Genomic DNA, 22,427 nt, shown 5'->3' on the forward strand with positions numbered 1-22,427 from the left:
ACGTTCTCGACGCGCTTCTCGGTCTTTACGATGGCACCTGTTGCCAGTCGTACCTCCAGAAGACTTCGAGGTGTATCTACCTCCTCGAAGTCAAGTCTCGGCAGGCTTCGTAGTAGAACAAAGTTGTTCGACGCGCCTGAATCTACCAAAGCTCGAAGAGAGTCACTCGCTCTCTTCGAGTAAGCTTTCAAGATGACTAGGTTCGGTCTGTCATCTTGTTTCTTGCAGTGAGAGCTGGTCTCACTGGGGGCTGCAGTCCTCAGTGTCGCGTGCCCGATGGCGGCACGCGTGACTGCATTACCAGTAGGGCGCCCCGCGCCTACTGGATGTTCGCGTTTTTTGTTGGTCCGCGGCGATGCCTAGCATTGCCACGACGGCCACCTCCAGGGGGCATGGGAGCTGTGCACTCCCGTGCAAAGTGACCGATCCTTCCGCAACGGAAGCATCGCACGTTGCCTCCCTGCTGCTGGTAGCCAGCAGTTGTTGCGTTCGAGATGTCCATTGGTTCCGGGCCTCCCGTCCTCGCTACCGGGCGCGGTAGCGGTCTCGGCGCATTTGCATGGAGTTTAGCCTGCCGCAGGCTAAACTCTTCTTGCATGGCAAGGGTGATTGCAGCTTCGAGGGTACTCGGTACTCTCGGAAGAGATAGGTCTTCACGGGTCCATCTCTAAGTCCCTTCATGAGCGTGACGACCTTAGTCGCCTCGTCAATTGGATTAGTCACGATATTTGAGACCAAGAATCGTGCGCGCTGCGCGTAAGCATGAACGTCATGCTTACCCTGCTGAAGGTCGAGGAACTCCGCCCTCGACCGGAACTCGTTTTGCGGGGGCTCAAACGCTCGTCTGAGCTCCTCTTTGAATACTTCGTACGTGCTGAAGCACGTAGGATCGGAGAGTCGGCGTCCATACGCCCAACTCCTGCGCGTCCTCCAAGGCAGGACATGGCGAACGCGACCTTCAACAGCGGGTCGACGATGCGTCGAGCCGCTATGGCTGTGTCGAGCTCGACAAGCCATCGGAGGAGAGGCTCGCCTTCTCTTCCCACGTAATTGCTTACGCTCAATTTCAATGATTGAGCACGCGGTGTCATCCCTGACGACGCCGTCACTGAGGAAGCAGCATCACGCTGCTCCTTCATGATGAATCCTAGAGCAACACCATGTTGCTCCGTCGGCGATAGCGTACGCAGCATCGCAGCTATCGCCGCTTCTCCAATGACTGTTGACAGGCGTTGGAGGGCTGCCCACTCTGGGTCAGACAGGTGGGGGCAGTCAGCGCGTGCAACATGCGTTGCAGGCGTGTTGGAGCTCTCCATGGGCACCTCCGTGCTCATATGGTTCTCGGCTCCGCGTTCGTACACCTCGTACGAACGTCAAGCAGTCGGTCGTTGGACGGACTACAAAGTGCTACCAGGTGTAGTAGGTCTAACTTGACTCACTACTTTAGCTTACACGTTGCGCTACGTGTATGAGGAAGCGTAAGTACTTAGTAATTACTTGAGTTAATTATATTTGAATACACAAATATAATTTAATTCAGATAAGACTCCAAGTGACTTAGATTAGGTAAACTGAGAACTGTATTGTTTGTAAATTGATGTTCCTCCTAAATCTGCTAAAACTGTTTATCATCTATGAAAGGGATTGACGGCGGCTGGTTTCATCGACGCGAACTTCAACGCAAGCCTCGAGGCGGCTCGTCTGTTCTGACCACAACAACAGGAAAAATAGCTACAAGCGTTTCTACGTAGCTAGCCCAACATCGAACGACGCCGAAAGTAACTACAAAATTAAAGCTAAACATCAGACAAACCGTCAGAGTATCGCGCCAATACATGTAGCCTCATCACCTTACAGAATACTTCACTGTAACCCGATGCAAGTCACTGACAGTGTACTGTAAAAATCTTCTGCGATCAAACCAGCTCCTTCGACCCTGTAATCATGTCTTTGATTTTGCTTTAGCGAGTATTCATGCTTTAATTCTGGGAGACTTTCAAAGAGGCTGGATAGATAGCTTCATGCCTGAAGATATCGTTTACCGTGATAAGTCTCTCATCAATATGAGTTGGTCTGATATTAAGCAATAACGTAATGTTATAATAGTTGATGATCCAGATTATCAAGCGATAGCTAATGTACCTGCAAATGTCTTGTGGCTTCATCGCACAACAGTGCTACATGTTCAGTTGTACGCCTCGCCTGTGGGAATCCCAGTACAAAATTACCCTGGATCACAACTAAAGCAGACGTTTATTATTTTCCAGACTCATTTTCGCTAGTTCACAGCACTTAGCGCTGGTGAATAGACCTCACCGTACATCGGTCTCGATTTCATTTAACGCTCAGTGGTTCTTCGCCTTTACGCAGCCCGCCTTGCCTGGCACATCATCCAAGTTGCCTGACGCGCAGACCTCGCAGATCTGCGAGGTGTACGACCGCCTGCAACCGAACTTCGCTTCGGCACAGACCTTGCTGTTCTCGTAGCACGGAGGGTTGCTGGCCGTGAGCGACTCCACTGTCGGCAGGGGCTTCATCACACCGCCATCGGAAGTCGTCGGGTTCGCCTTAACCAGCTGGCTGTAGGCGGTCACGAGCTTCTCCGCACGCTTGGCGTTGGCATCGCTGTCGCCCGGGTTGGCCCAGAACTTGAGGCCGTCAATCCACTTGACCTGACTGCCAAACACCTCGACGTTGAATTCGACGCCACCGGTCTTGCAGAACTCCGTGTAGTCAGCATAGGTCTTCCCCGTATTCGCGTTGACCATCCTCGTGATACCCACGACGTCGTCCAACGGGATGTAGCCCAGCACCTCGTACGAAAACGTGCAAGTCTCTCCATCAGGTTCAACACCGAGAGCACACATTCCGCCGGGGTACTGAGCACGACAAGCGTCGGTTTTCCCGCTCCAGCGGCTTTGCGGACAACAATTGGGGAAGGAGAACCAGTAGTTGTGTGGGTACGGCGCAATCGGTTCGTTGTCCTGCAGCGTGCCGCCGACGCAGAAGCCCAGGTCCGGTTGGCCGTTGACGCCGATGAACTGGTTGCACACATCGGGGAAGGTGCCGTCGGCATTGGGGTCGCACTGGCCGCCGTCCATGGGCATGAACGGACAGTGCTCGATCGCGAAATCGTACGGGTTCGTGGCGTTGGCGTAGTAGGTCATGGCCGCGGCGGGTTGCACCACCGTCGTCTGGTAGAACACGACGTACTTGATGTTGTTCTTGCGCTTGCAGTCCGTGATCACGGGCTTGTTGATGTACTCGGCCTGCACGTACTTGAGTGCACCTTTAACTGCGGCCATGTTGACGGTGTCGAGCACGGCGCGGTACTTCTGGTCGAACGTAGTGTAGTATTTCGACACGAAGCGCTGCTTGTCGGCGTTCCACTGGGGCATGACGCCCTGGACTCGGGCCTGCAGCGACATCACCTTCTGGAAACGGCGATCCGAATCATCGGACTTGGTGTTGTGGCGACAGATACAGCGAACGTCGCGCACGGTTGCCTTTTTTGCGGTTCTTATTCAGAACAGGTCTCGAATTTGATCATGCCTATTGTGTGACCAGATATCAAGACCTGAACGAAACAGTCATAGAAGTGGGTCTTGACATCGCATTTCTTCTTGTTAGTGCTTCATTCTCCTTCATGCTCTAACCACAGCTCGTAGTGCTTATTGTACGAATGACAGGGCTCATTGCTACCGGTAAGATTGAACATACACAAGCTCTAGTTTCCACTAGCTCCACTTTATTGACCTTAGTTTCTACACATCCATGTTACTTGCTAGGAAGTGATACCTTCGCCGGGGAGAGTGTACGTTTCACGACGGCGTGGTGATTTAGCACGGTTACCTGAAATGTCTTGAAGCATTTGCACGTGGCGTCGTGCAAGAGCTTCAATTCCGGCCACAAATATAGGAAGGCTTGAGTGGGTGGGGGGGGGCAATTGCCCCATTCAGCTCTCTGTTAAAGCGCACGAGCGGGTTGTTGGTACGAGCAACGACTTGCTTACTCATCCCATCAACATTCCACAAGTCAGGGCTGTACCGACGCACCAACTGTCGATTAAAGTAGGCCCAGAAGCTTTCCCACTTATGATGGAAATACGTAACACCCCGTGCTACACACTTCTCACGAATCAGTTTGCGAACATAAGCGGTTCCCTGAACAGCCACCTTTTCCTTTTCGACGACAGCCAAAACGTCTAACCCTCCCGATGCCATCGCGATCTGAATTTCCGGGGGCGAAATACGAAGTTTCTTCATCTGCCGACCTAGTGTCTGTTTAAAATGGAAGTAACATCCACTCACCTTAGCATCGGGGAATTGGGTCAACACGGCCTTGATTAATCCTGCCTCAAAGTCGCATATTACAGTGGAGGGGTTGAGCTTTTGATCGGTGGCTTGAATCACGTGGTCAATCACATTCCAGTATATGTCAGACTCTTTCGAGCTGCATAGCACGTAGAAGGCCGGTAGAAAGCAGTCCGAGGCTTGGTCGTGGACCATAATCACAACGCATTGGTAAAACGGTTGTGGAACGCACCTAAATGTGCCATCCACAAACATACTGACGCCCTTGTACTTCAGCTTGTCAATAATCTCAGGATGGTCCCAGCCGATGAGGCGCTCAATCTTCGTGCCGCTGCTCCCTTTATGAGCGTATACACGGTGAAACTGAAAGAAGTTCATAGTTGACCCTTGAACCAATGCCAAAGGTGGCACTTCGACGAGACCATGCATTGACCAACCAAAGTACTCACGCCGTGTTCTGTACACGCGCTAGCGTACCTAGTCACGACTCAGGCCTTGCATAGCAACATTGTCGGCAGCGTAAAAAGTATCACGTACACTTTCCCACGCACGCTCGGCTGGCATCGCAAGGTTTCGGAGAACCAGCTCGTCGACGGCGTCCTTCATCTCTTTTTCCACGTTACGAACGTTAGGTACAACATTGCCCTGGTGGCAAACATGAGCTCGAAAATTCCTAAACGCCATGTGCTCCACAGTGAAATCCACTCTACCCTTGCATTTTTCCTTGCAACGATAGGTAACCTTCCTAGATGATGTTCCAGCTTTTGTGTATTGAAAACCATTCAATCGGATGACGGACTTAAACTTCGTGCGCTGTGGCTCGCCAGAATCCAACAAGCCGGCCAAGCAGGATGTTTGGCTGTCAGGTGACGTATCTACCAGAGGCAAGCTTGACTGGGATGACTGCATGCTGCCATCAGCTGCGCAAGTCGACGAAGTTGGTGACACGGGCAGAAATGGCGAGAGGGACGGTGGAGTCGACGCCTGTACCATAGCGGTAGCTTGTGGAGTCGTAGTCTTGGAGTGCGATTGTGGCGATGACCACACAGGCAGCGGTCGGTGCGTGACGGTCCTGGTGTGGTGCATGAACAGGAAGATAATGCCGGTGATGACGCCGGCGATGATGGAGGCGATGGTGTGGGGGCAGCCGTGAACCATGAAGAATGCGGTGGTGCAGCTGGGCTGGCAACTACCGGTGATGCCGAGGCTGATGCATTCGATGCTTGTGATCTACCCACTCCCAAGCTAAGTTATCGCTTGGTGCGAGGTCGTGCAGGTTCTTGCCGAACTACCTTCCGCACAGATCGGGTAGGCTTGGTCGTCTTGGTGTTTGCCATGGAGGTCGGTAGCTCTCGCTAGGTTGGTGCAAATAGCAAAGTGGAGCAGGAGGAGGAAATGCATAGGCCAGTAAACGTGATCCAATCACTTGTTCAAAGAAAAAGTACACCATGATCAAATCCAAGACCTGCCCTAAATAAGACCTGTTTAAAAATCGGAACCGTTGGAGGCTATGATTTCAATCATGGAAACACATATGATTTCAAAACATGATTGGTCCACAATTGTAATTTATTTTTTTGCAGCTCGCCTATTTCCGATAGAGGTCGAAACCGTTGCCTCTTCCATTTCGGCTTTTATCAAGGCAAGTCAAGATGGTCCAACGAGAGGTGGTCGATGTGGCTTCTGCAGCTGCGGGCGCAGGCAAAGACCCTGGTAGCGGAGGAGGAGTTGAAGCATCAGCAGCACCAGGACGTAAATGGCCGCGCAGAGGTCCAGGACTCTCCGACATCCCGCGTAAATCGGTAGCTCAGGCGTCTACAGAATACGACCAAATGGAGGAGGCTGGCGCGGAAACTCGCGGAGACAGCACACAAGGTGAGAGCACAGGTGCTGCCACAGCTGGCGACACTGGTGACGCGTGCGGCGATGCAGAGGAGAGCCAGCACGTCAGTAACGCACTCCATGGCCAAGGTATAGGCAGTCGGGTGGAAGTTGCAGTTGATCCCCCGACAACCTGGAACACGAGCTGGGAAGGCTGGCAGGCCTACTTGAAAACTTACTGCGCGAGTACGATGCAGGTGCTGGTGGTCCAAGAGACCATGAAACGTGACGAGCAGAACAAGCGGCTGTCCAAGACCAAGAAAGGTGCTGACGTGTCGAGGTTGATTCCTGAAGGCTTGGATCCATACAGCCGTGTGTACATCTGCACACATGGCTGGAAGAAGCGCAAGTCTCGGGGAATTGGCAGCCGGTCAAGACAACACATCCGACTCACGAACTGTTCATTCAGGTTTCGGGTGTAGTGGAATCTGGAGCGGATGGAGCTCCAGGTGAAAAACGGGCACTTTCTGCACAACCACCAAGTGAACGCTTCAACCTTCGCGACGTATCCAAGTTCTAGAGGCGTCGTCGATACAATGGTTGGTGCAAGAGTCGAAGGCATGCTGGCTGTGGGCGTCAAGCGTTCCAAGATATATGACTACCTGCTCGAACACGACCAGAACGTCATTCAAGTTGATGTCGACAACCTTGTGCGGGAGCACGCGTCATCAGTGGCCACATAGGATGACAACGATGCCACGGCTCGTGAGATAGCGGCTTTCGCCGCGGCAGACCCGAACAACGTCTCCGCGGTGTCCGAGACGGCTTCTGGAGAAACTGGCGTGATTTCGTTGGCGACCGCCCACATGAGGCGTATCTACGGACGTTTGAGTGAGTTGTTGTTAGTGAACTGCAGCCACAAGACGAATCGGTACGTGTTGGGGTTGGATCATGATTATTTTATGATTAGTCGTATATTGACTTATGATTTGTTATGTGTTCAAACAGCTACAATTACCAGTTGCTCACGTTCATGACGATGAACGAATTCGGAGAGGGTGTCGTCGTCCAACAATCTCTGCTGGAAACCAATGGGGATTGGCACATGGAGCGCGCTGTGGGACACTTTAAGAGCCTCCACCCTACACAAATTGATCGGCTTCGAGTCATCGTCGTTGATAAGGATCTCAACGAGATCAAGGTGCTGCAATCGAAGTTGTCTGATCTGCCACTTCCACGTTATCAAATACCTCAAGAAAAAGCGCTGTAAGCCGGAGTTTTGTAAGATCTGTACAGATGACGCTAGTCAGATTGATGCAGCGATCCACGCAATGGTGTACGCTGACAGTGAAGAAAAGTACAGGATTTTCCATGATTCGTTTCGGGGCATTTGTGCTCGAGTGGGCAGGACTTCTTCATGTACTTTGAGAAGAATTGGGATGCCTCACAGGAGCGTTGGGTGCTGTATCACAGATCTACCCTGCCGCACTTCAAGAACCATACCAACAACAGGTTGGAAAATTTCTTCGGGAAGCTCAAGCATGCAGTGGACGGCTCAATGAGCATGGCCGGGTGCGTCAAAGCTACGACCGGCGGATGCAAGACGAGTACGGTTATCGGCTGGCCAGGATCGGACAGTTCGTGAACTGTAATTATGATGAGGAAATGTCCAACGTGCTTCGCTTCACGTCACACTTCGTGGCCGAGCAGATCGCCGGACAGTATACGAGAGCGCTTTCAACACAGATCGCTACAAGTTTACTGTCAGCGGCGGAGATCAAACTCTGGTCGTCGTGCAAGGGGCCTCGAAGACACATCGCCTTCGCGTGGACACATGGGAATGCGACTGCGAGTATGCGTTCACGATGATACTCCCGTGTCTCCACGCCATCGCCTACAGGAAGAAGGAGAGCATTCCTGGGCCGGTGGTTCCCTGGATGCAGATCGATCAGAGGTGAGTGTATGATTGCCCATGATATTTCCTTGATTAGTCATGGATATAGTATGATTAATCTTAGACTAACCCACGATTTATTCATGATACTTTCAAGATGGACCAACACATCGCGTCAACTCAGACGCGTAAAACAGTTCTCCTATGAAACCTTTGAAAAGGGGTTCAAGAAAGCCGAGAAGAGGTCGCAAGCACAGAGATATCGCGAAGCTGTGCGAGCCACGCATCTGACCTGCAGTGAGATGGCGGACATTGAAGATGATGTGGAGTTCGATGCTATGCTGGAGTTGCTAGCGCAATGGAGAAACGTTCGACAGCGGAAGATGTCCAGTGGCTCTGGTGCTGCAGAAGCCAGCCGAGGCAAAAAGGCTGCACTAAAGCAAGAAGTCACAGATGAAGACGTCAAGGGGGAGTTTGATTTAAGTTGTAGTGACAGTGATTACTTGACGGATGACAGCGAGTATGAAGATGATGCGTCTACCCGGGGGGATCATGAGCACGAGGTGGCCACGAGCGCAAGGCCCAAAATCGTTTTCAACCCTAAAATGAAGAAAGTCGGAGCTCCTCGCAAGTATAGGAAGGTAACATCAGCTGGAGAACGAGCCGATAGGAAATGGTACCAGGCTGCTGAGCATGGGAGAAAAACGGCTAGAAAGTAACACTGGAGGATCTTCTGGACTCTCTCGACCGTGAGTAGCCATCCTTGAAGGACACTCAGCGGCGCTTATCAGGAGTCCTTGTGAAGTACGGTGATGCGGAGTCCAAGAAACCTAAGTTTAAGTTGATGAAAAACCCGGTCACCGTCCAAGATCCGTTCTACATTCTCCCGGAAAAGCTGCCGCTGCGTGCATGAAGCTCCTCCCGGTTGGCAACACTGAAGATTATGCGATTTCAGTAGATCCGTCCCTAAATGCTGTTATCGGTGGGAGAAAGGGCCCCAAGAGCAATCAAGTTGAAACTGTGGTTATTAATGACGTGAGAAGTTTCACAAGGGACCAAATTGAGACTTTCGTGCGCGTGCAGAATTTGAAGAAGGTAGTCCAGCTTGGAATGGATATGCACAAGTGGCTCACTGTTGAAGGCATCCCGGCACTCCCTGCTGAGTACCACGACATCGGAAACAAGGTCGCTACTGATATTCTGGAGTCGTATCCACACAAGTTGATCGAAGGCCTCCCAAGTACGCCTGACTTTGCTTATTCCTTGCTCTACCGCGCTACACCCCGGACGTGGCTCACGGACGCGGCCATAAGGGCTCTGTGCGTGCGACTCGCAGTCGATTATCCCTCTTGCAGGCTTGCGGGTTTCCAGTCTGCGGTTCTAGCGAAGAAATAGACGAGAACGTCCGGTCCAGAGCCTGTTGACCAAGCAATCCGTGACCGGTTGTTCCAGCAAGTGACGGAGGGTGGGGTGGAGACCGTGTTACTTCCGCTGAACTTCAATAATGCGCATTGGTGCTGCGTGGTGGTGAGCGTAAATGCCAAGCGCATTTTCTACTATGATCCACTTAATCAATCTGCGTACATGAACTCTGCGATGGCGATCTCAACGCAGCTGAAGATTGCTGGTCTCCGCGACTACGACGTGGTTGCGCAGAACAACCCAATTCAGTTTGACGCCTATAGCTGTGGCGTCTACGTGTGCTGGATGTTCATCCAGCATGTGGCGAGAGGACCGCCGCTGGACATGAGCGGGGAAGTGCTTCCCAGGCGTCACTTTCAACTTTTTTACTATTTACTGACTGGGCAGCTCCTCCCGAGGCAAGGTGTGGAGAAAAACGCCGCAGAGGACGAAGAGAAGATGGCTGCGCTTGTCGATCCAATCACAAGCAAGATGCTCCTCCGACCCAAGTCGAGAAGTAAGTGCGACAGTATAAGTGAAGAATAGCTTCTAATGCGGGCGACAATCGATTCTGTTATAAGTTCCTTCTTCCTTTCGGACCTTTGCTCTTAAGTAGATGGTATAGACGCATTCCGCACATGAACTCGCAGCTATACATGCGTCTTTACTCGTTTGGGGCTCCGCCAGAGATCATTTTCACGCGTTCCTGTCACCAATGCTATAAAACACGAACATAGTCTCCAATCCATGTAACCCATGATACCTCCATGATTAATCACGTGTTAATCATATATTAAATTACAGCTCCACGTCTGTATCTTTCTCGTCCTCAGCGTATCTTCTCGAAACTTCTCCATGTGGCCATCGTCCTAAATACTTAATTTCCATCCATGATTGACGATGGAAAATATCATGGGATATGTTATGATTATAATCATAGCCTGCATCATCTGCCTTTAAAAATCTACCGTCGCGCACATCGCGAGACTCAATGCCGACACGGTCTTCATCGTTGCTGTCGGGCAGGTTGGGGCGTAGTCGCTGCTTGGTTAGTGCGAAATCGGAAGTGAGGTCGTCAAGCTGCCAAGCCCGAGCAGGAGCAACCATCTCCGAACCAGCCTCCAGTTCCGAGTTTGTGTGGCGATCTATGGTTCGTTTCAGATACTATAGGCGTAAGTGATTTTTCGTGGCGAGGGGGGAAGGTCATCAGAATGTCAAGAACAGCGTATGAGCCTCGACAACCAGGCTTAACATCCTACAGAAGTCGTCCTTCAGTCGACGTGCTGCAACCCCAAGCACGGACTCGTCCTCGCCATAATACATCGGGTCTTGTTTAGGTGCACAGGTTTACCAACCGTGGGAACGTGGGAACACCCCCCGACGTCGCTCAGCCTGACTCCATGTGTGGTTTACTGCCGGTTGAACGCAGTGGCCGGGGCGTTTGCAATGCCGATTGCATGGGTTTCAGCCTTGGCGCCACATGAATGTACAGCCCGCCTTTCATCGGCACTTTCGCTATCGTTACAGCGCCTGTCCACATTAATGTATCGCCTCCACCTGTCTGTGATGAAGTTTTGCTTCAGCGAAGGATTTATCCTCACCATGTTCAGTATCAGTTTGCAAACAAACTGTTTGCTCTTTGGCTCTTGCTTGCCAGCAAGTACGCATCGTCGAGTAGCTGCTGATAGTATCACCCAGGTGCGATTGACGTGGCAAAATGTACAAGTTTTGTGCGAGTAAAACACCTTTAGAAACGGAAGAACTCAACGTTCCAGCCAGCCGTTGCTGATGGCGGTATGTACTGAGAGTGTGAGGTGAGACCAGAGCCTTGGTAGCGGTGGGTAACTTCGGTTTCGCACGATCATCGAAGGCGAAGCCGTGGTGGTAGTAATGTGACAATATATCCTTGGTATCGAAGTTGAATTCTGAGGGTTTACGAGTTTTTGCCCGTGCGACAGTGGAGTCTGCGTCGTAACCGGTCCCTCACTGAGCAGCACCACGATGCCTTCGAACGTAGGGAACCTTGTTTGCTTTGTTGATAGTGTCATTGTAGGCTAGGCTAGAACTAATGTCAATACGCACAGGACTGCCAGGATAGTACTCAACGATTGTATATTAATTGCTGCTACGAGAGATAACTCTCCATTGCGATACGACACTGAAGACGGCCAAGTTATCAGTCTGTGGCGCTTTAGGCCCAGGCGTCCAGGATCTCCTGGCGCCCCTTCTGAAGCTCCTCGTCGTCGCGGTCCAGCGCCTCCACGGAGATCCCCGGGAAGTTGTACTCGAAGATCTCCTTGAGCTTGGGCAGGTCCTCCTTGGGCGGGGCGTAAGTGCCGCTGTTGTTGTCGATGACGAGCTTGTACTTGCCGAAGTGGCCCTTCTCGATGCGGAACTCGCCCGCGTACTTGACGGAGAAGGCAGCGCCCGAGTGCAGCATGTGCTTGGACAGCATGTCCTTGAAGAAGGACGCGCCCGTCTCGGAGAAGTACCAGCCCGTGGAGGTGATGGCGTACGTGAAGAGCACGGGCTTGTCAAGGCGCTTGCCGCCGTGCAGCAGGCTGAAGAAGTCGGCCGGCTCCTTGAGCTGGCCGTACTCGGTGGTGGAGCCGTGTTTGTAGATCACGGCGTGCTCCGTGGCGATGGCCTTGCGCAGCACGGGCGACTCTGGGTGGTCGGGCGAGAAGATCTTCTGGATGGTCGGGTAGTTCTTGTTCCACTCGTGGTCGTTGGGCAGGAGCTGCTGGATGTTGTGCAGCTGCACGTGGTAGGCCGAGGCCTGCAGCTTGTCGTCGTCCGTCATGGAGTGCGTGAGCACGCCCGTGGTGACGCTCAGGTGGCCCGAGTAGTGCACGGGGCCGACCTGCTGCAGCTTGCCGTCGCCGTGCACCTTGGTGGCGTGCGACTTGACCTTGACCACGATGGAGCCCGCAGCCTTCTCCTTGCGTGTGATGGGCAGCTCGAACGTCGTCTCGGCGCCGTCCGTGTTGGCCGCCGTGAACTGCGTCTGGCCCAGCGCGTCGTCGCCGTCGAAGTCCTTGTCCAGCAGGTAGAGCTTGCACAGCGTGTCGGGCCGCACGTTGCGGAAGAAGAACTTCTCGTTCCACACGGGCTCGAGCGTGTCGAAGATGGGCCGCGTCCAGGCCACCTTCTGGCCGGCCACCTCGATGAGCGCGTAGGCGTCGCTGGAGGCGACGTGGCCCTTGAGCGCGGCCTTCATGCCGAAGTAGTCGCCGGCGGCGATGTCCTTGGCGGCCACGATCTCCAGCTCCACGTCGAGCACCGAGTGCTCGGGCACGGGGGCAGAACCGGCGTGCGAGGACGAAGACGAGGACGAAGAGGCTTGGCCCATGGTGCAGACGAGGGGCTTGGAGAGAGCTTGGGGGCGGGGAGTGCGCGGGAGGCGGCGAGTTGGGAAGTGAGCGGAAGATCGCAATGCGGCGGGCCACGTACGTGTGCGGCTCTGATTCGCTGTGAGACATGAAAGTATCCATCTGTCGATTCTGTCGATTCAGATTACGGCTGGAAATTGTAGACGCGGCGAGGGGAAGGCAATCAAATCAGGTGCAGCAGAGCAGAGAGGAGCGCGCACCGGCACGGATCGATCGGCGCTCGCTGGGCATCGCGTGGCCGTGATGATATTGGACGAGCTTTTGCAGATGCGGCTGCCTTCGCTGGTAAAAAGCTGCGGTCTGCAGCGTGCTTTTTAATGCGTGCCAACGACATCTGCAGGGGGAGTCTCACCTGCGCGATCTTACAGCTGGACACACGGGGCTCAAGATCCTGGCAGCAGTAGAGTGTGAGCCGGAAAACGCGTCAAACGCAGCGAGAGTCCATGTTACAGTCGCCGAGCTAACATTGTCTTTCTCTCCAGTGCTACCGGCATAGGGTGCTTGCTAGCCAGCAGCGATCGCTAATATATCACGAGAACTGATGGGTTCTGCATCTCTCTCAAGTGAACTCACACACTCTGCATTATTCACAAAGTGCAGCACCCTGCCGCGCCAGCAATGCGCAGCCAGGATCACCTTCACCCACACCTACCTAATTTAGTCCCGTTCTAAATCGTCCATACTCCGTCCAGTACAGTATAAATCAGTGTCAACTCTACACCCCATCGCCCGGCTCATCCGCCATTTTCTTATTTCAAATTTCCAAAAGTATCCCCACTCAAATCAGCCGTGGGTTCAGATCTTATTGACACGCTTCAACCAGCTGCGGCTGCTAGACGTTCGCTAGCCATTCCTGATTCCTCCACCTCGCACATCAAGTTGTTCGCCATGGGCCAAGCCTCGTCCACCGCCGCCTCCGCTCCCTCCTCCTCGGCCGCCTCCGAGTCTACGCCCACGCCGCAGAACTCCGTGCTCGACGTGGAGCTGGAGATCGTGGCCGCCAAGGACATCGCCGCCGGCGACTACTTCGGCATGAAGGCCGCGCTCAAGGGCCACGTCGCCTCCAGCGACGCCTACGCGCTCATCGAGGTGGCCGGCCAGAAGGTGGCCTGGACGCGGCCCATCTTCGACACGCTCGAGCCCGTGTGGAACGAGAAGTTCTTCTTCCGCAACGTGCGGCCCGACACGCTGTGCAAGCTCTACCTGCTGGACAAGGACTTCGACGGCGACGACGCGCTGGGCCAGACGCAGTTCACGGCGGCCAACACGGACGGCGCCGAGACGACGTTCGAGCTGCCCATCACACGCGAGGACAAGGCCGCCGGCTCCATCGTGGTCAAGGTCAAGTCGCACGCCACTAAGGTGCACGGCGACGGCAAGCTGCAGCAGGTCGGCCCCGTGCACTACTCGGTGCACCCGAGCTTCGTCAACGGCATTATCACCGACACCACGACGGACGACGACAAGCGCGAGTCCTTCGCCTACCACGTGCAGCTGCACGACATCCCGGCCTTCCTGCCCACGGACAACGAGTGGAACCACAACCACAAGCCCGTGCAGAGGATCTTCTCGCCCGACCACCCGGAGGCCCCCGTGCTGCGCAAGGCCGTGGCCACGGAGCACGCGGTCGTGTACAAGCATGACTCGGAGACGATCTACGGCGAGTTCCAGGGGCCGGCCGATTTCTTCAGCCTGCTGCACGACGGCAAGCGCCTCGACAAGCCCGTGCTCTTCACGTACGCCATCATCGAGACGGGCTGGTACTTCTCCGAGACGGGCGCCGCCTTCTTCAAGGACATCCTGTCCAAGCACATGCTGCACTCGGGCGCGCAGTTCAACGTCAAGTACGCGGGCGAGTTCCACATTGAGAAGGGATCTTCGGGTAACTACACACTCGTAATCGACAACAACAGCGGCACCTACGCCCCGCCCAAGGAGGAGCTGCCACAGCTCAAGGCGCTGTTTGAGACCAATTTCCCGGGGATCTCGGTCGAGGCGCTGGACCGCAGCAGCGAAGAGCTCAAGGAGAAGCGCAAGGAGATCCTGGACGCCTGGGCCGCCTAAAAAGGACTCGATAACTACCAGTTCAGCAGCGACATTGGCCATCGCTCGTGAACATCAATGCATCCTGTTTGATGCAGCACACCGTAACCTAAATCAAAGTCAAAGAATTCCTCGTTTGTTGTTGATTTAGGCAACGGTAGCTACTAGCAGTGAACTGTATGGAACTGATAGATTTTAGTCCTTAATTGGTGACGGCATGTTTATCTGCTTCCCTACTGCTAGCAATTCATTCGAGCTGTCTACTCCCACGCAGCCAGGATCTCCTTGCGCGTCTCCTGCAAGGTTTCGTCGTGTTGGTCGAGCGCAACGCAGTTGATTCCAGGGAAGTTGTTTTCCATGAGGGCCTGGAGCTGAGGCAAGTCGTCTGCGGGTGGTGCGTACGTGCCGCTGTTGTTATCGATAACGAGCGTGGGCTCGTCGAACCGGTCGTTATCAATACGGAATTCGCCAGCGTACCTGGTCACCACACCACGAGCACAAGTCAGCAATGTAGCAAACTCTCAATACCGGTACGAATGTGCACTTACAAGACAGAGAACGCGGCGCCCGAGTGCAGCATGTGCTTGGACAGCATGTCCTTGAAGAAGGATGCCCCCGTCTCCGAGAAGTACCAGCCCTTCTTGGTGATGACGTACGTGAAGAGCACGGGTTTGTCCTGACGCCTGCCGTTGTGAATGAGTTCGAAGAACTCGTTGGGCGAGGAAACCGAGCCGTACGTGGTGCTGTTCGAGCCGTGCGAGTAAATCACGGCGTGTTGCGTCATGACTGCCTGGCGAAGCACGGGCGACTCCGGGTAGTCCGGCGAGAAGATGCGCTGGATCGTCGGGTAGTTCTTGTTCCACTCGTGGTCCGTCGGCAAAAACTGCGGGATGTTGTGCAGCTGGACGCGGTACGCCAAGGACTCGAGTCTGTCGTCGTTGGAAGTCAGCATGGACAGAAGTCCAGCCGACACGCTCGAGTGCACCGAGTAGCGCACAGGGCCGACCTCCTGCAGCACCGCGTCTTCCTCGAAGCTCACGGGGTGCGAATTCGCCTGAAAAACGCCATAACAATTGCTTAGAGAGCATTGAACGCAATTGAAAGTAAGCCGAGGACAACCGACTCGTACCTTGATGCTAAGAGTACCGGCATTTCTGCCGGCCATGGTGATCGGCAGGTCGAACGCGGTGTCCGTGTCGTACATGGCGGTGTTGGCAATGAACTGCGCCTCGCCCAGCTCGTCGTCGGCGTCCATGTCCTTGTCGAACAGGGACAGCTTGAACACCGACGAGGGCTGGACGTTCTTGAAGACGAACTTCTCGTTCCACTCGGGCTTGAGCGTGTCGAAGATCGGCCGCGTCCAGGCGACGATCTGGCCGTCGATCTCGATCGACACGTAGGCGTCGCTCGAGGAGAGCTGGCCCTTGAGGGCGGCCGTCAGGCCAAGGTAGTCGCCGGCGTCAATGCCCTGGTACAAGAGTGCAGGCGTCAGAGAGGGCAGTAGAAATGCAGAGCTTCGCTCGTGACCGCACACACACCTTGGCAGAAACCACCTCGAGCTCGATATCGAGCAGGGTGTCCGGGGATGCGAACTCGACGGGCATGGTGGCAATGCGATCTGAAAATGAAGTGTTGTTGGTGGCGGGGGGAGTTTGGGTCTGATCTGGACCACAAATAGGCGGGTGCTTGGTTTGTTTGTTTACAACGATCCATGCATGTCACCTACGCCGAGTCCGGTAATCCAGGCGCGCTTTGAGTTGCTGCAGGAGCATAGGTGGAGCCTGCCTGAATCATGCTCGATTGGCTCTAGCGCTCGAATGGGTCACGAAGTTGGGATAGTCGGACTTGCCTGAACGCGGCGCATGCATCGAAAGGCTATTGACGATGGCTCCTTCAGGCGTGCGCTGCGTGGGGCCCAAGTAGGGCGCTGTCGATCCAGGAGCTCCTACGATGCCGTGGTCTTTCGGACCGAGAGTCTCGGTTGGAACCTGCGTGTATCGTCTGGAGTTCCTGGTTGTCTCAACGCGGCCATGCCTCGTCCTCGCCGCCAGCAAGTGGATACTGCATAGGTCCCAGGTGTGAATCACACACCGAGGGGGTATCATATCCATCTCATCACCCAGCAGCGTCAGATCTCTACAGCCCAGGGCGAGCGAGAACAGCAGCAGGCCTTGGTCCGGAGAAGCGCGGCGCAGCCTCATAGGCACGGCTAGCAAGTCCGCTTACGTCCACCAGGGTCCACCGTGGTCCCACTTTAGTGCCTATGCAGAGCCAGGACTTCGACATGACGACGAAAGTCTCCGCCGCTTCGGAGACGACGGTCGTCACGACCTGCACGCGGTCCGCAGAGACCGCGCCCTCTTGAGCTCTCTTGGCACAGAGCAGCTTCATCCTCCATCCTGGTTGCAGCGCGCTCGAGGCCTTGCGCTTCACATCCTTTCACATTCGCACGACCGCTTCACACGTCAAGCGGAGCCACTGTCCCGCGTCGAGGTCGCTCCAAAACGCTCGGGCATGTGTGGCTCGCACGCTGGGGCCGACATGACACCGCATTGAGTTGCAATCACCACGCGAAAGTGTCTGGCGTCTGTGACGTCGAGACACTAAATTATAGGCGCGTCGGCAGCTGGGGGTGGCGATTCAGCATGCATGCTGGCGCTGGTAGGCATTCGTCGCTCCAGCCGGAGCAAGAATTATATGCGGCGCCACGACGGCCCCGATCGAAGCGACAGCATAGAGCGATGCAGCATTATCAGCACGCCACGCCAACGTTATAACGCAAGAACACGAGGTTGACGGCCACCGCCTCGTTCGACGGCCTCGCGACGCCGCGATCGATGGGGGAAGCCGGAGGCCGCTGCAGACATCGTCACCGTTCTACATACCATGTAGCTCCAGCTGGCTCGAGTCAGACCCCATAGAGTTAGCGGGCGTGTCCGGGTGGTCGTCAAGCCGCGGGCCATTGAAATTGCGCTCTTCCAGCTCCTTGGTCTCTTGATACACACCATAGTACTCTCGCGCGGGACGCCAGCCGGGCAGCCAGCAACGAGACGGCGGTCCGAATGCCTGCTCTGAGTATTGTTTGGCCCTGGTAATCCTGCACATCTTCTACAACGCCCCACAGCCGACAGAAGCTGCGCTCCACGGCGACAGATGGAGTGCAGGCACTAACGCATTGGACCAAGTTTGCAACGCCGTCGAGTCCACTTCCGCTCTTGCGCTTGGCCTGGCACCGCAGCTCCCGGTAGCTCCAGTGCACATGAAGGTCTTCTCTCTCGGGCTCGCGATCTGCGCGGCCCTGGCCGTCACCTCGGCCTCCGTGGAGGCCAAGGGCACCATCTGCGAGACCGGACCGGGCTTCGCTGACACGGGCAACAGCTACAGCTCCGGTACACCATTGGCCACTACGGCCGCTCCTTCCGGCTCGGCCGGCAGTCACGCGACTCAGGTGGCCGCGTCCAGCTCCACCGCGGGCAGTGACGTCAACCAGGTCGCCGGTTCCAGGTCCACGGGCGGCGGATACGGCACCGGAAGCGATGCTACTCAAGTGGCTGCCTCTAGCTCGACCTACGGCGCTGAAACCCCCGTGACCACCACCAGCTCCACTGGAAGCAATGCCAACCCCGGCCAGAACGACGGTAGCTCGCCGATTCAGGGCAGCAACGGTGACGGTAAGGGCAGTACTGTCGACAGCGCGAACTCCGCGGCTGGATCGATCGAGGGCGGAGTCAACGTTGGAGACGACTCCTCTTCGACGGAACGTGACGTGACCAACCCCAGCAACGACAAGGGCAAGGGAGGTTTGTCCCCGAGTGGTTCTAGCTACGGCCACGAATCTGACGTGGCCGGCAGCAGCGACAAGAAAGGAAAGCAGGGTGTCGTGAACAGCAGCGAGAACGGATCGCAGGCCGCCAACCCCAGCAGTAGCAACGCTGGACAAAATGGCCCGGATGAGAGCAACGTCGGATCGCAGGCTTATCCCTCCACGGTGGCCCCGGCTTCGCTTTCTGCCTCCGGATCATCCATTGACTCGACACCGGTGCAGCAGACGTCGACCGCAGCGCCTGCGTCTTCGACGGGATCGACGACCCAGTCTTCGTCGTCGGGCCCCTCAACTCCGACCCAGCACACGTCGACCGCAGCTCCGGGTGCTTCGACTCCGATCCAGCAGACGTCGACTGCCGCCTCGGCTGCATCGTCGTCGGGCCCCTCGACTCCGACCCAGCACACGTCGACCGCAGCTCCGGGTGCTTCGACTCCGATCCAGCAGACGTCGACTGCCGCCTCGGCTGCTTCGTCGTCGGGCCCCTCGACTCCGACCCAGCACACGTCGACCGCAGCGCCGGGTTCTTCGACTCCGACCCAGCAGACCTCCGCTTCGGGTTCCGCTGCTAACACGACTCCGGTTCAGCAGACATCGACTGCCGCCTCGGCTGCTTCGTCGTCGGGCCCTCGACTCCGACCCAGCACACGTCGACCGCAGCGCCGGGTTCTTCGACTCCGACCCAGCAGACATCGACTGCCGCCTCGGCTGCTTCGTCGTCGGGCCCCTCGACTCCGACCCAGCACACGTCGACCGCAGCGCCTGGTTCTTCGACTCCGACCCAGCAGACGTCGACTGCCGCCTCGGCTGCTTCGTCGTCGGGCCCCTCGACTCCGACCCAGCACACGTCGACCGCAGCGCCGGGTTCTTCGACTCCGACCCAGCAGACCTCCGCTTCGGGTTCCGCTGCTAACACGACTCCGGTTCAGCAGACATCGACTGCCGCCTCGGCTGCTTCGTCGTCGGGCCCCTCGACTCCGACCCAGCACACGTCGACCGCAGCGCCGGGTTCTTCGACTCCGACCCAGCAGACGTCGACTGCCGCCTCGGCTGCATCGTCGTCGGGCCCCTCGACTCCGACCCAGCACACGTCGACCGCAGCGCCGGGTTCTTCGACTCCGACCCAGCAGACGTCGACTGCCGCCTCGGCTGCATCGTCGTCGGGACCCTCGACTCCGACCCAGCACACGTCGACCGCAGCGCCGGGTTCTTCGACTCCGACCCAGCAGACGTCGACTGCCGCCTCGGCTGCATCGTCGTCGGGACCCTCGACTCCGACCCAGCACACGTCGACCGCAGCGCCGGGTTCTTCGACTTCGACCCAGCAGACCTCCGCTTCGGGTTCCGCTGCTAACACGACTCCGGTTCAACAGACATCGACTGCCGCCTCGGCTGCATCGTCGTCGGGACCCTCGACTCCGACCCAGCACACGTCGACCGCAGCGCCGGGTTCTTCGACTCCGACCCAGCAGACGTCGACTGCCGCCTCGGCTGCTTCGTCGTCGCTCCGACCCAGCACACGTCGACCGCAGACCGGTTCTTCGACTCCGACCCAGCAGACGTCGACTGCCGCCTCGGCTGCTTCGTCGTCGGGCCCTCGACTCCGACCCAGCACACGTCGACCGCAGCGCCTGGTTCTTCGACTCCGACCCAGCAGACCTCCGCTTCGGGTTCCGCTGCTAACACGACTCCGGTTCAGCAGACATCGACTGCCGCCTCGGCTGCTTCGTCGTCGGGCCCCTCGACTCCGACCCAGCACACGTCGACCGCAGCTCCGGGTGCTTCGACTCCGATCCAGCAGACGTCGACTGCCGCCTCGGCTGCTTCGTCGTCGGGCCCCTCGACTCCGACAAAGCACACGTCGACCGCAGCGCCGGGTTCTTCGACTCCGACCCAGCAGACCTCCGCTTCGGGTTCCGCTGCTAACACGACTCCGGTTCAGCAGACATCGACTGCCGCCTCGGCTGCTTCGTCGTCGGGCCCCTCGACTCCGACCCAGCATACATCGACTGCTGCTTCTGCGTCCTCAGCGTACTCGACCTCGACTCAGTCTTCGGCTTCAGGTTCATCGACGCCGATCCAGCAGACGTCAACTGCTGCTTCTGCGTCCTCGGGTGACTCAACGCCGACCCAGTCGTCGGCTTCAGGCTCTTCAACGCCCATCCACTCTTCGAGCTCGGGTTCCTCGACTCCGACCCATCAGACGTCGGTATCGGCTTCGGGGTCCTCCTCCACCTCGACCCCGATTCATGGCTCCACGTCGTCGTCATCGACGGATTCAACCCCTCCTCCGACCCCTGCATCGGCGTCAACTTCGTCTGATGCCTCGACTGCGGCTTCTGCTTCGTCCACATCTTCCTCGGCATCGGCTGCCTCTGCGTCCGCGTCTTCCTCCGCTTCTTCCTCCTCGAGTTTCAAGAAGGTTACGGCTCTGGGAGTGCGCGTGCAGGGTGACAGGCCCGAGTGGAACGCGGAGCACCAACGCTACGTGTCGAAATACTACGACACTTTCGACGAGAAGTACCGCGGCGTGCTCGACACCGTCAATATGGCCTCTGTCGAGGGTGCACTCAAGTACGTCCAAGCCGAGTGCATTAACGCCTCCGTGATTAGCGAGTGCGAGCGCAAGAACAACATCAAGTACATCGTGTTCTACGAGTTCACGTTCACGCAGCCTGCTGCGGCCATGGAGTACTATGCCAACGCCACGAACGAGTACGACTTCGCTGTCGAGCACTGTCCGTTCATGCCCATGGACGGCGGCCAGTGCGACCCCCTATCCGACGGCTCCTTCCCGGACGTTTGCAACCAGTACATCGGTACCGGTGGCCAGCCCGACCTGGGCTTCTGCGTGGGCGGCACGCTGCAGGACAGCGAGGCCATCGCGCCGTATCCGCACAACTACTGGTACTCGTTCCCCAACAGCTGCCCCCAGGAGAAGTGGGACGACAAGACGGATGAATGCCGTGCGAAGTACGCAGGCGGCATGTGCGCTCTCGGCGTGGAGCCGGATGGAGTGACCTGCACGTACTCGTACGATATCCTGGGCTACATTCGGCTGGACGATGTCGTTGGTATCACGTCCATGATCAACCCGAAGACGGGCAAAACGTACGAGAACTATAAGGAGTTCTGCGAGGCCGGCGGCGTCGAGTTCAGCGTGTCGATCGTGACGTCGCTGCTGGGCAGCCTCTTGGACAGCGTTGTGGAGCTGGTGGAGGGACTCGCGTTCTGGGCCAACCCGGGCGACAGCGACGCCAACGCCGCGCGTGTGGAGAAGGTCGTGTCCGCGTACGAGGAGCTGGTGGCCACCAAGCCCACGACGAAAGACGGCGGCGTCATGCGCTCGCTGCCTACGGTGGACCAGCTCAAGGCGCTGAACCCGTCGTGCTACGAGAACAGCCCGCTCTGCGCCAAGTCCGAGTTCGGCTGCAAGCGCTCGTACCGGTCGCAGATCTGCCAGGTCTGCACGTCGAACGACTCGGGCTGCGAGAAGCCGTAACGCGCCCGACCTAGAATCAATTAGCATTGAAGACTTAAGTGTAATGAATGACCTGTGGTCTTGTCATCTACTACGGCAAAAGTCTCCGCTAGCAAACTTTTTGATACACAGCTGAAAGTTCACTTCAAGTTGAAGTTGACCCCCCAAAAGTCATAAATAAGTCGTTTATTATCTTCAGTAGTTCCATGATGTCCACCACACGGAATTCTCGTTCCGATCGCTCATCAATTCGGCGGCG

At 56.4% G+C, this 22,427-nt stretch overlaps 6 protein-coding genes across 7 annotated transcripts; 3 read left to right on the forward strand and 3 right to left on the reverse strand.

Annotated features, from left to right (window-relative positions):
* Positions 1-2,345: 2,345 nt before the first annotated feature.
* On the reverse strand, positions 2,346-3,428 carry IUM83_01095 (uncharacterized protein; the record flags this gene model as incomplete). The annotated part of the gene is made up of 1 exon (XM_067924924.1): positions 2,346-3,428. One exon carries the CDS (start codon positions 3,426-3,428, stop codon positions 2,346-2,348), a length of 1,083 nt encoding a protein of 360 aa, XP_067797750.1.
* A 2,957-nt stretch (positions 3,429-6,385) lies between these two features.
* On the forward strand, positions 6,386-8,941 carry IUM83_01096 (uncharacterized protein; the record flags this gene model as incomplete). The annotated part of the gene is made up of 7 exons (XM_067924925.1): positions 6,386-6,458; positions 6,909-7,065; positions 7,143-7,400; positions 7,608-7,741; positions 7,845-8,088; positions 8,186-8,669; positions 8,786-8,941. The coding sequence occupies 7 exons, from the start codon at positions 6,386-6,388 to the stop codon at positions 8,939-8,941; spliced, it is 1,506 nt and encodes a 501-aa protein (XP_067797753.1).
* A 2,679-nt stretch (positions 8,942-11,620) lies between these two features.
* On the reverse strand, positions 11,621-12,781 carry IUM83_01097 (putative C2 domain-containing protein; the record flags this gene model as incomplete). Its single annotated transcript, XM_067924926.1, has 1 exon — positions 11,621-12,781. One exon carries the CDS (start codon positions 12,779-12,781, stop codon positions 11,621-11,623), a length of 1,161 nt encoding a protein of 386 aa, XP_067797754.1.
* Positions 12,782-13,709: 928 nt separating this feature from the next.
* IUM83_01098 (putative C2 domain-containing protein) lies at positions 13,710-14,885 on the forward strand (the record flags this gene model as incomplete). The annotated part of the gene is made up of 1 exon (XM_067924927.1): positions 13,710-14,885. The coding sequence occupies one exon, from the start codon at positions 13,710-13,712 to the stop codon at positions 14,883-14,885; it is 1,176 nt and encodes a 391-aa protein (XP_067797756.1).
* A 239-nt stretch (positions 14,886-15,124) lies between these two features.
* IUM83_01099 (putative C2 domain-containing protein) lies at positions 15,125-16,468 on the reverse strand (the record flags this gene model as incomplete). The annotated part of the gene is made up of 4 exons (XM_067924928.1): positions 15,125-15,341; positions 15,413-15,918; positions 15,994-16,332; positions 16,403-16,468. 4 exons carry the CDS (start codon positions 16,466-16,468, stop codon positions 15,125-15,127), a joined length of 1,128 nt encoding a protein of 375 aa, XP_067797069.1.
* Positions 16,469-18,123: 1,655 nt separating this feature from the next.
* IUM83_01100 (uncharacterized protein) lies at positions 18,124-22,189 on the forward strand (the record flags this gene model as incomplete). 2 transcript variants are annotated; one of them, XM_067924930.1, is made up of 3 exons in its annotated part: positions 18,124-19,210; positions 19,279-19,992; positions 20,061-22,189. In XM_067924930.1, 3 exons carry the CDS (start codon positions 18,124-18,126, stop codon positions 22,187-22,189), a joined length of 3,930 nt encoding a protein of 1,309 aa, XP_067797589.1. The 2 variants fall into 2 exon arrangements, with proteins under 2 accessions (XP_067797589.1, XP_067797588.1); XM_067924929.1 differs by lacking the exons at positions 19,279-19,992; positions 20,061-22,189 and having other exon boundaries at positions 18,124-19,111; positions 19,189-19,259.
* Positions 22,190-22,427: the final 238 nt, after the last annotated feature.

The sequence above is a fragment of the Phytophthora cinnamomi genome, assembly GCF_018691715.1.
Source record: "Phytophthora cinnamomi strain GKB4 chromosome Unknown Contig14, whole genome shotgun sequence".
Taxonomy (NCBI): domain Eukaryota; phylum Oomycota; class Peronosporomycetes; order Peronosporales; family Peronosporaceae; genus Phytophthora; species Phytophthora cinnamomi.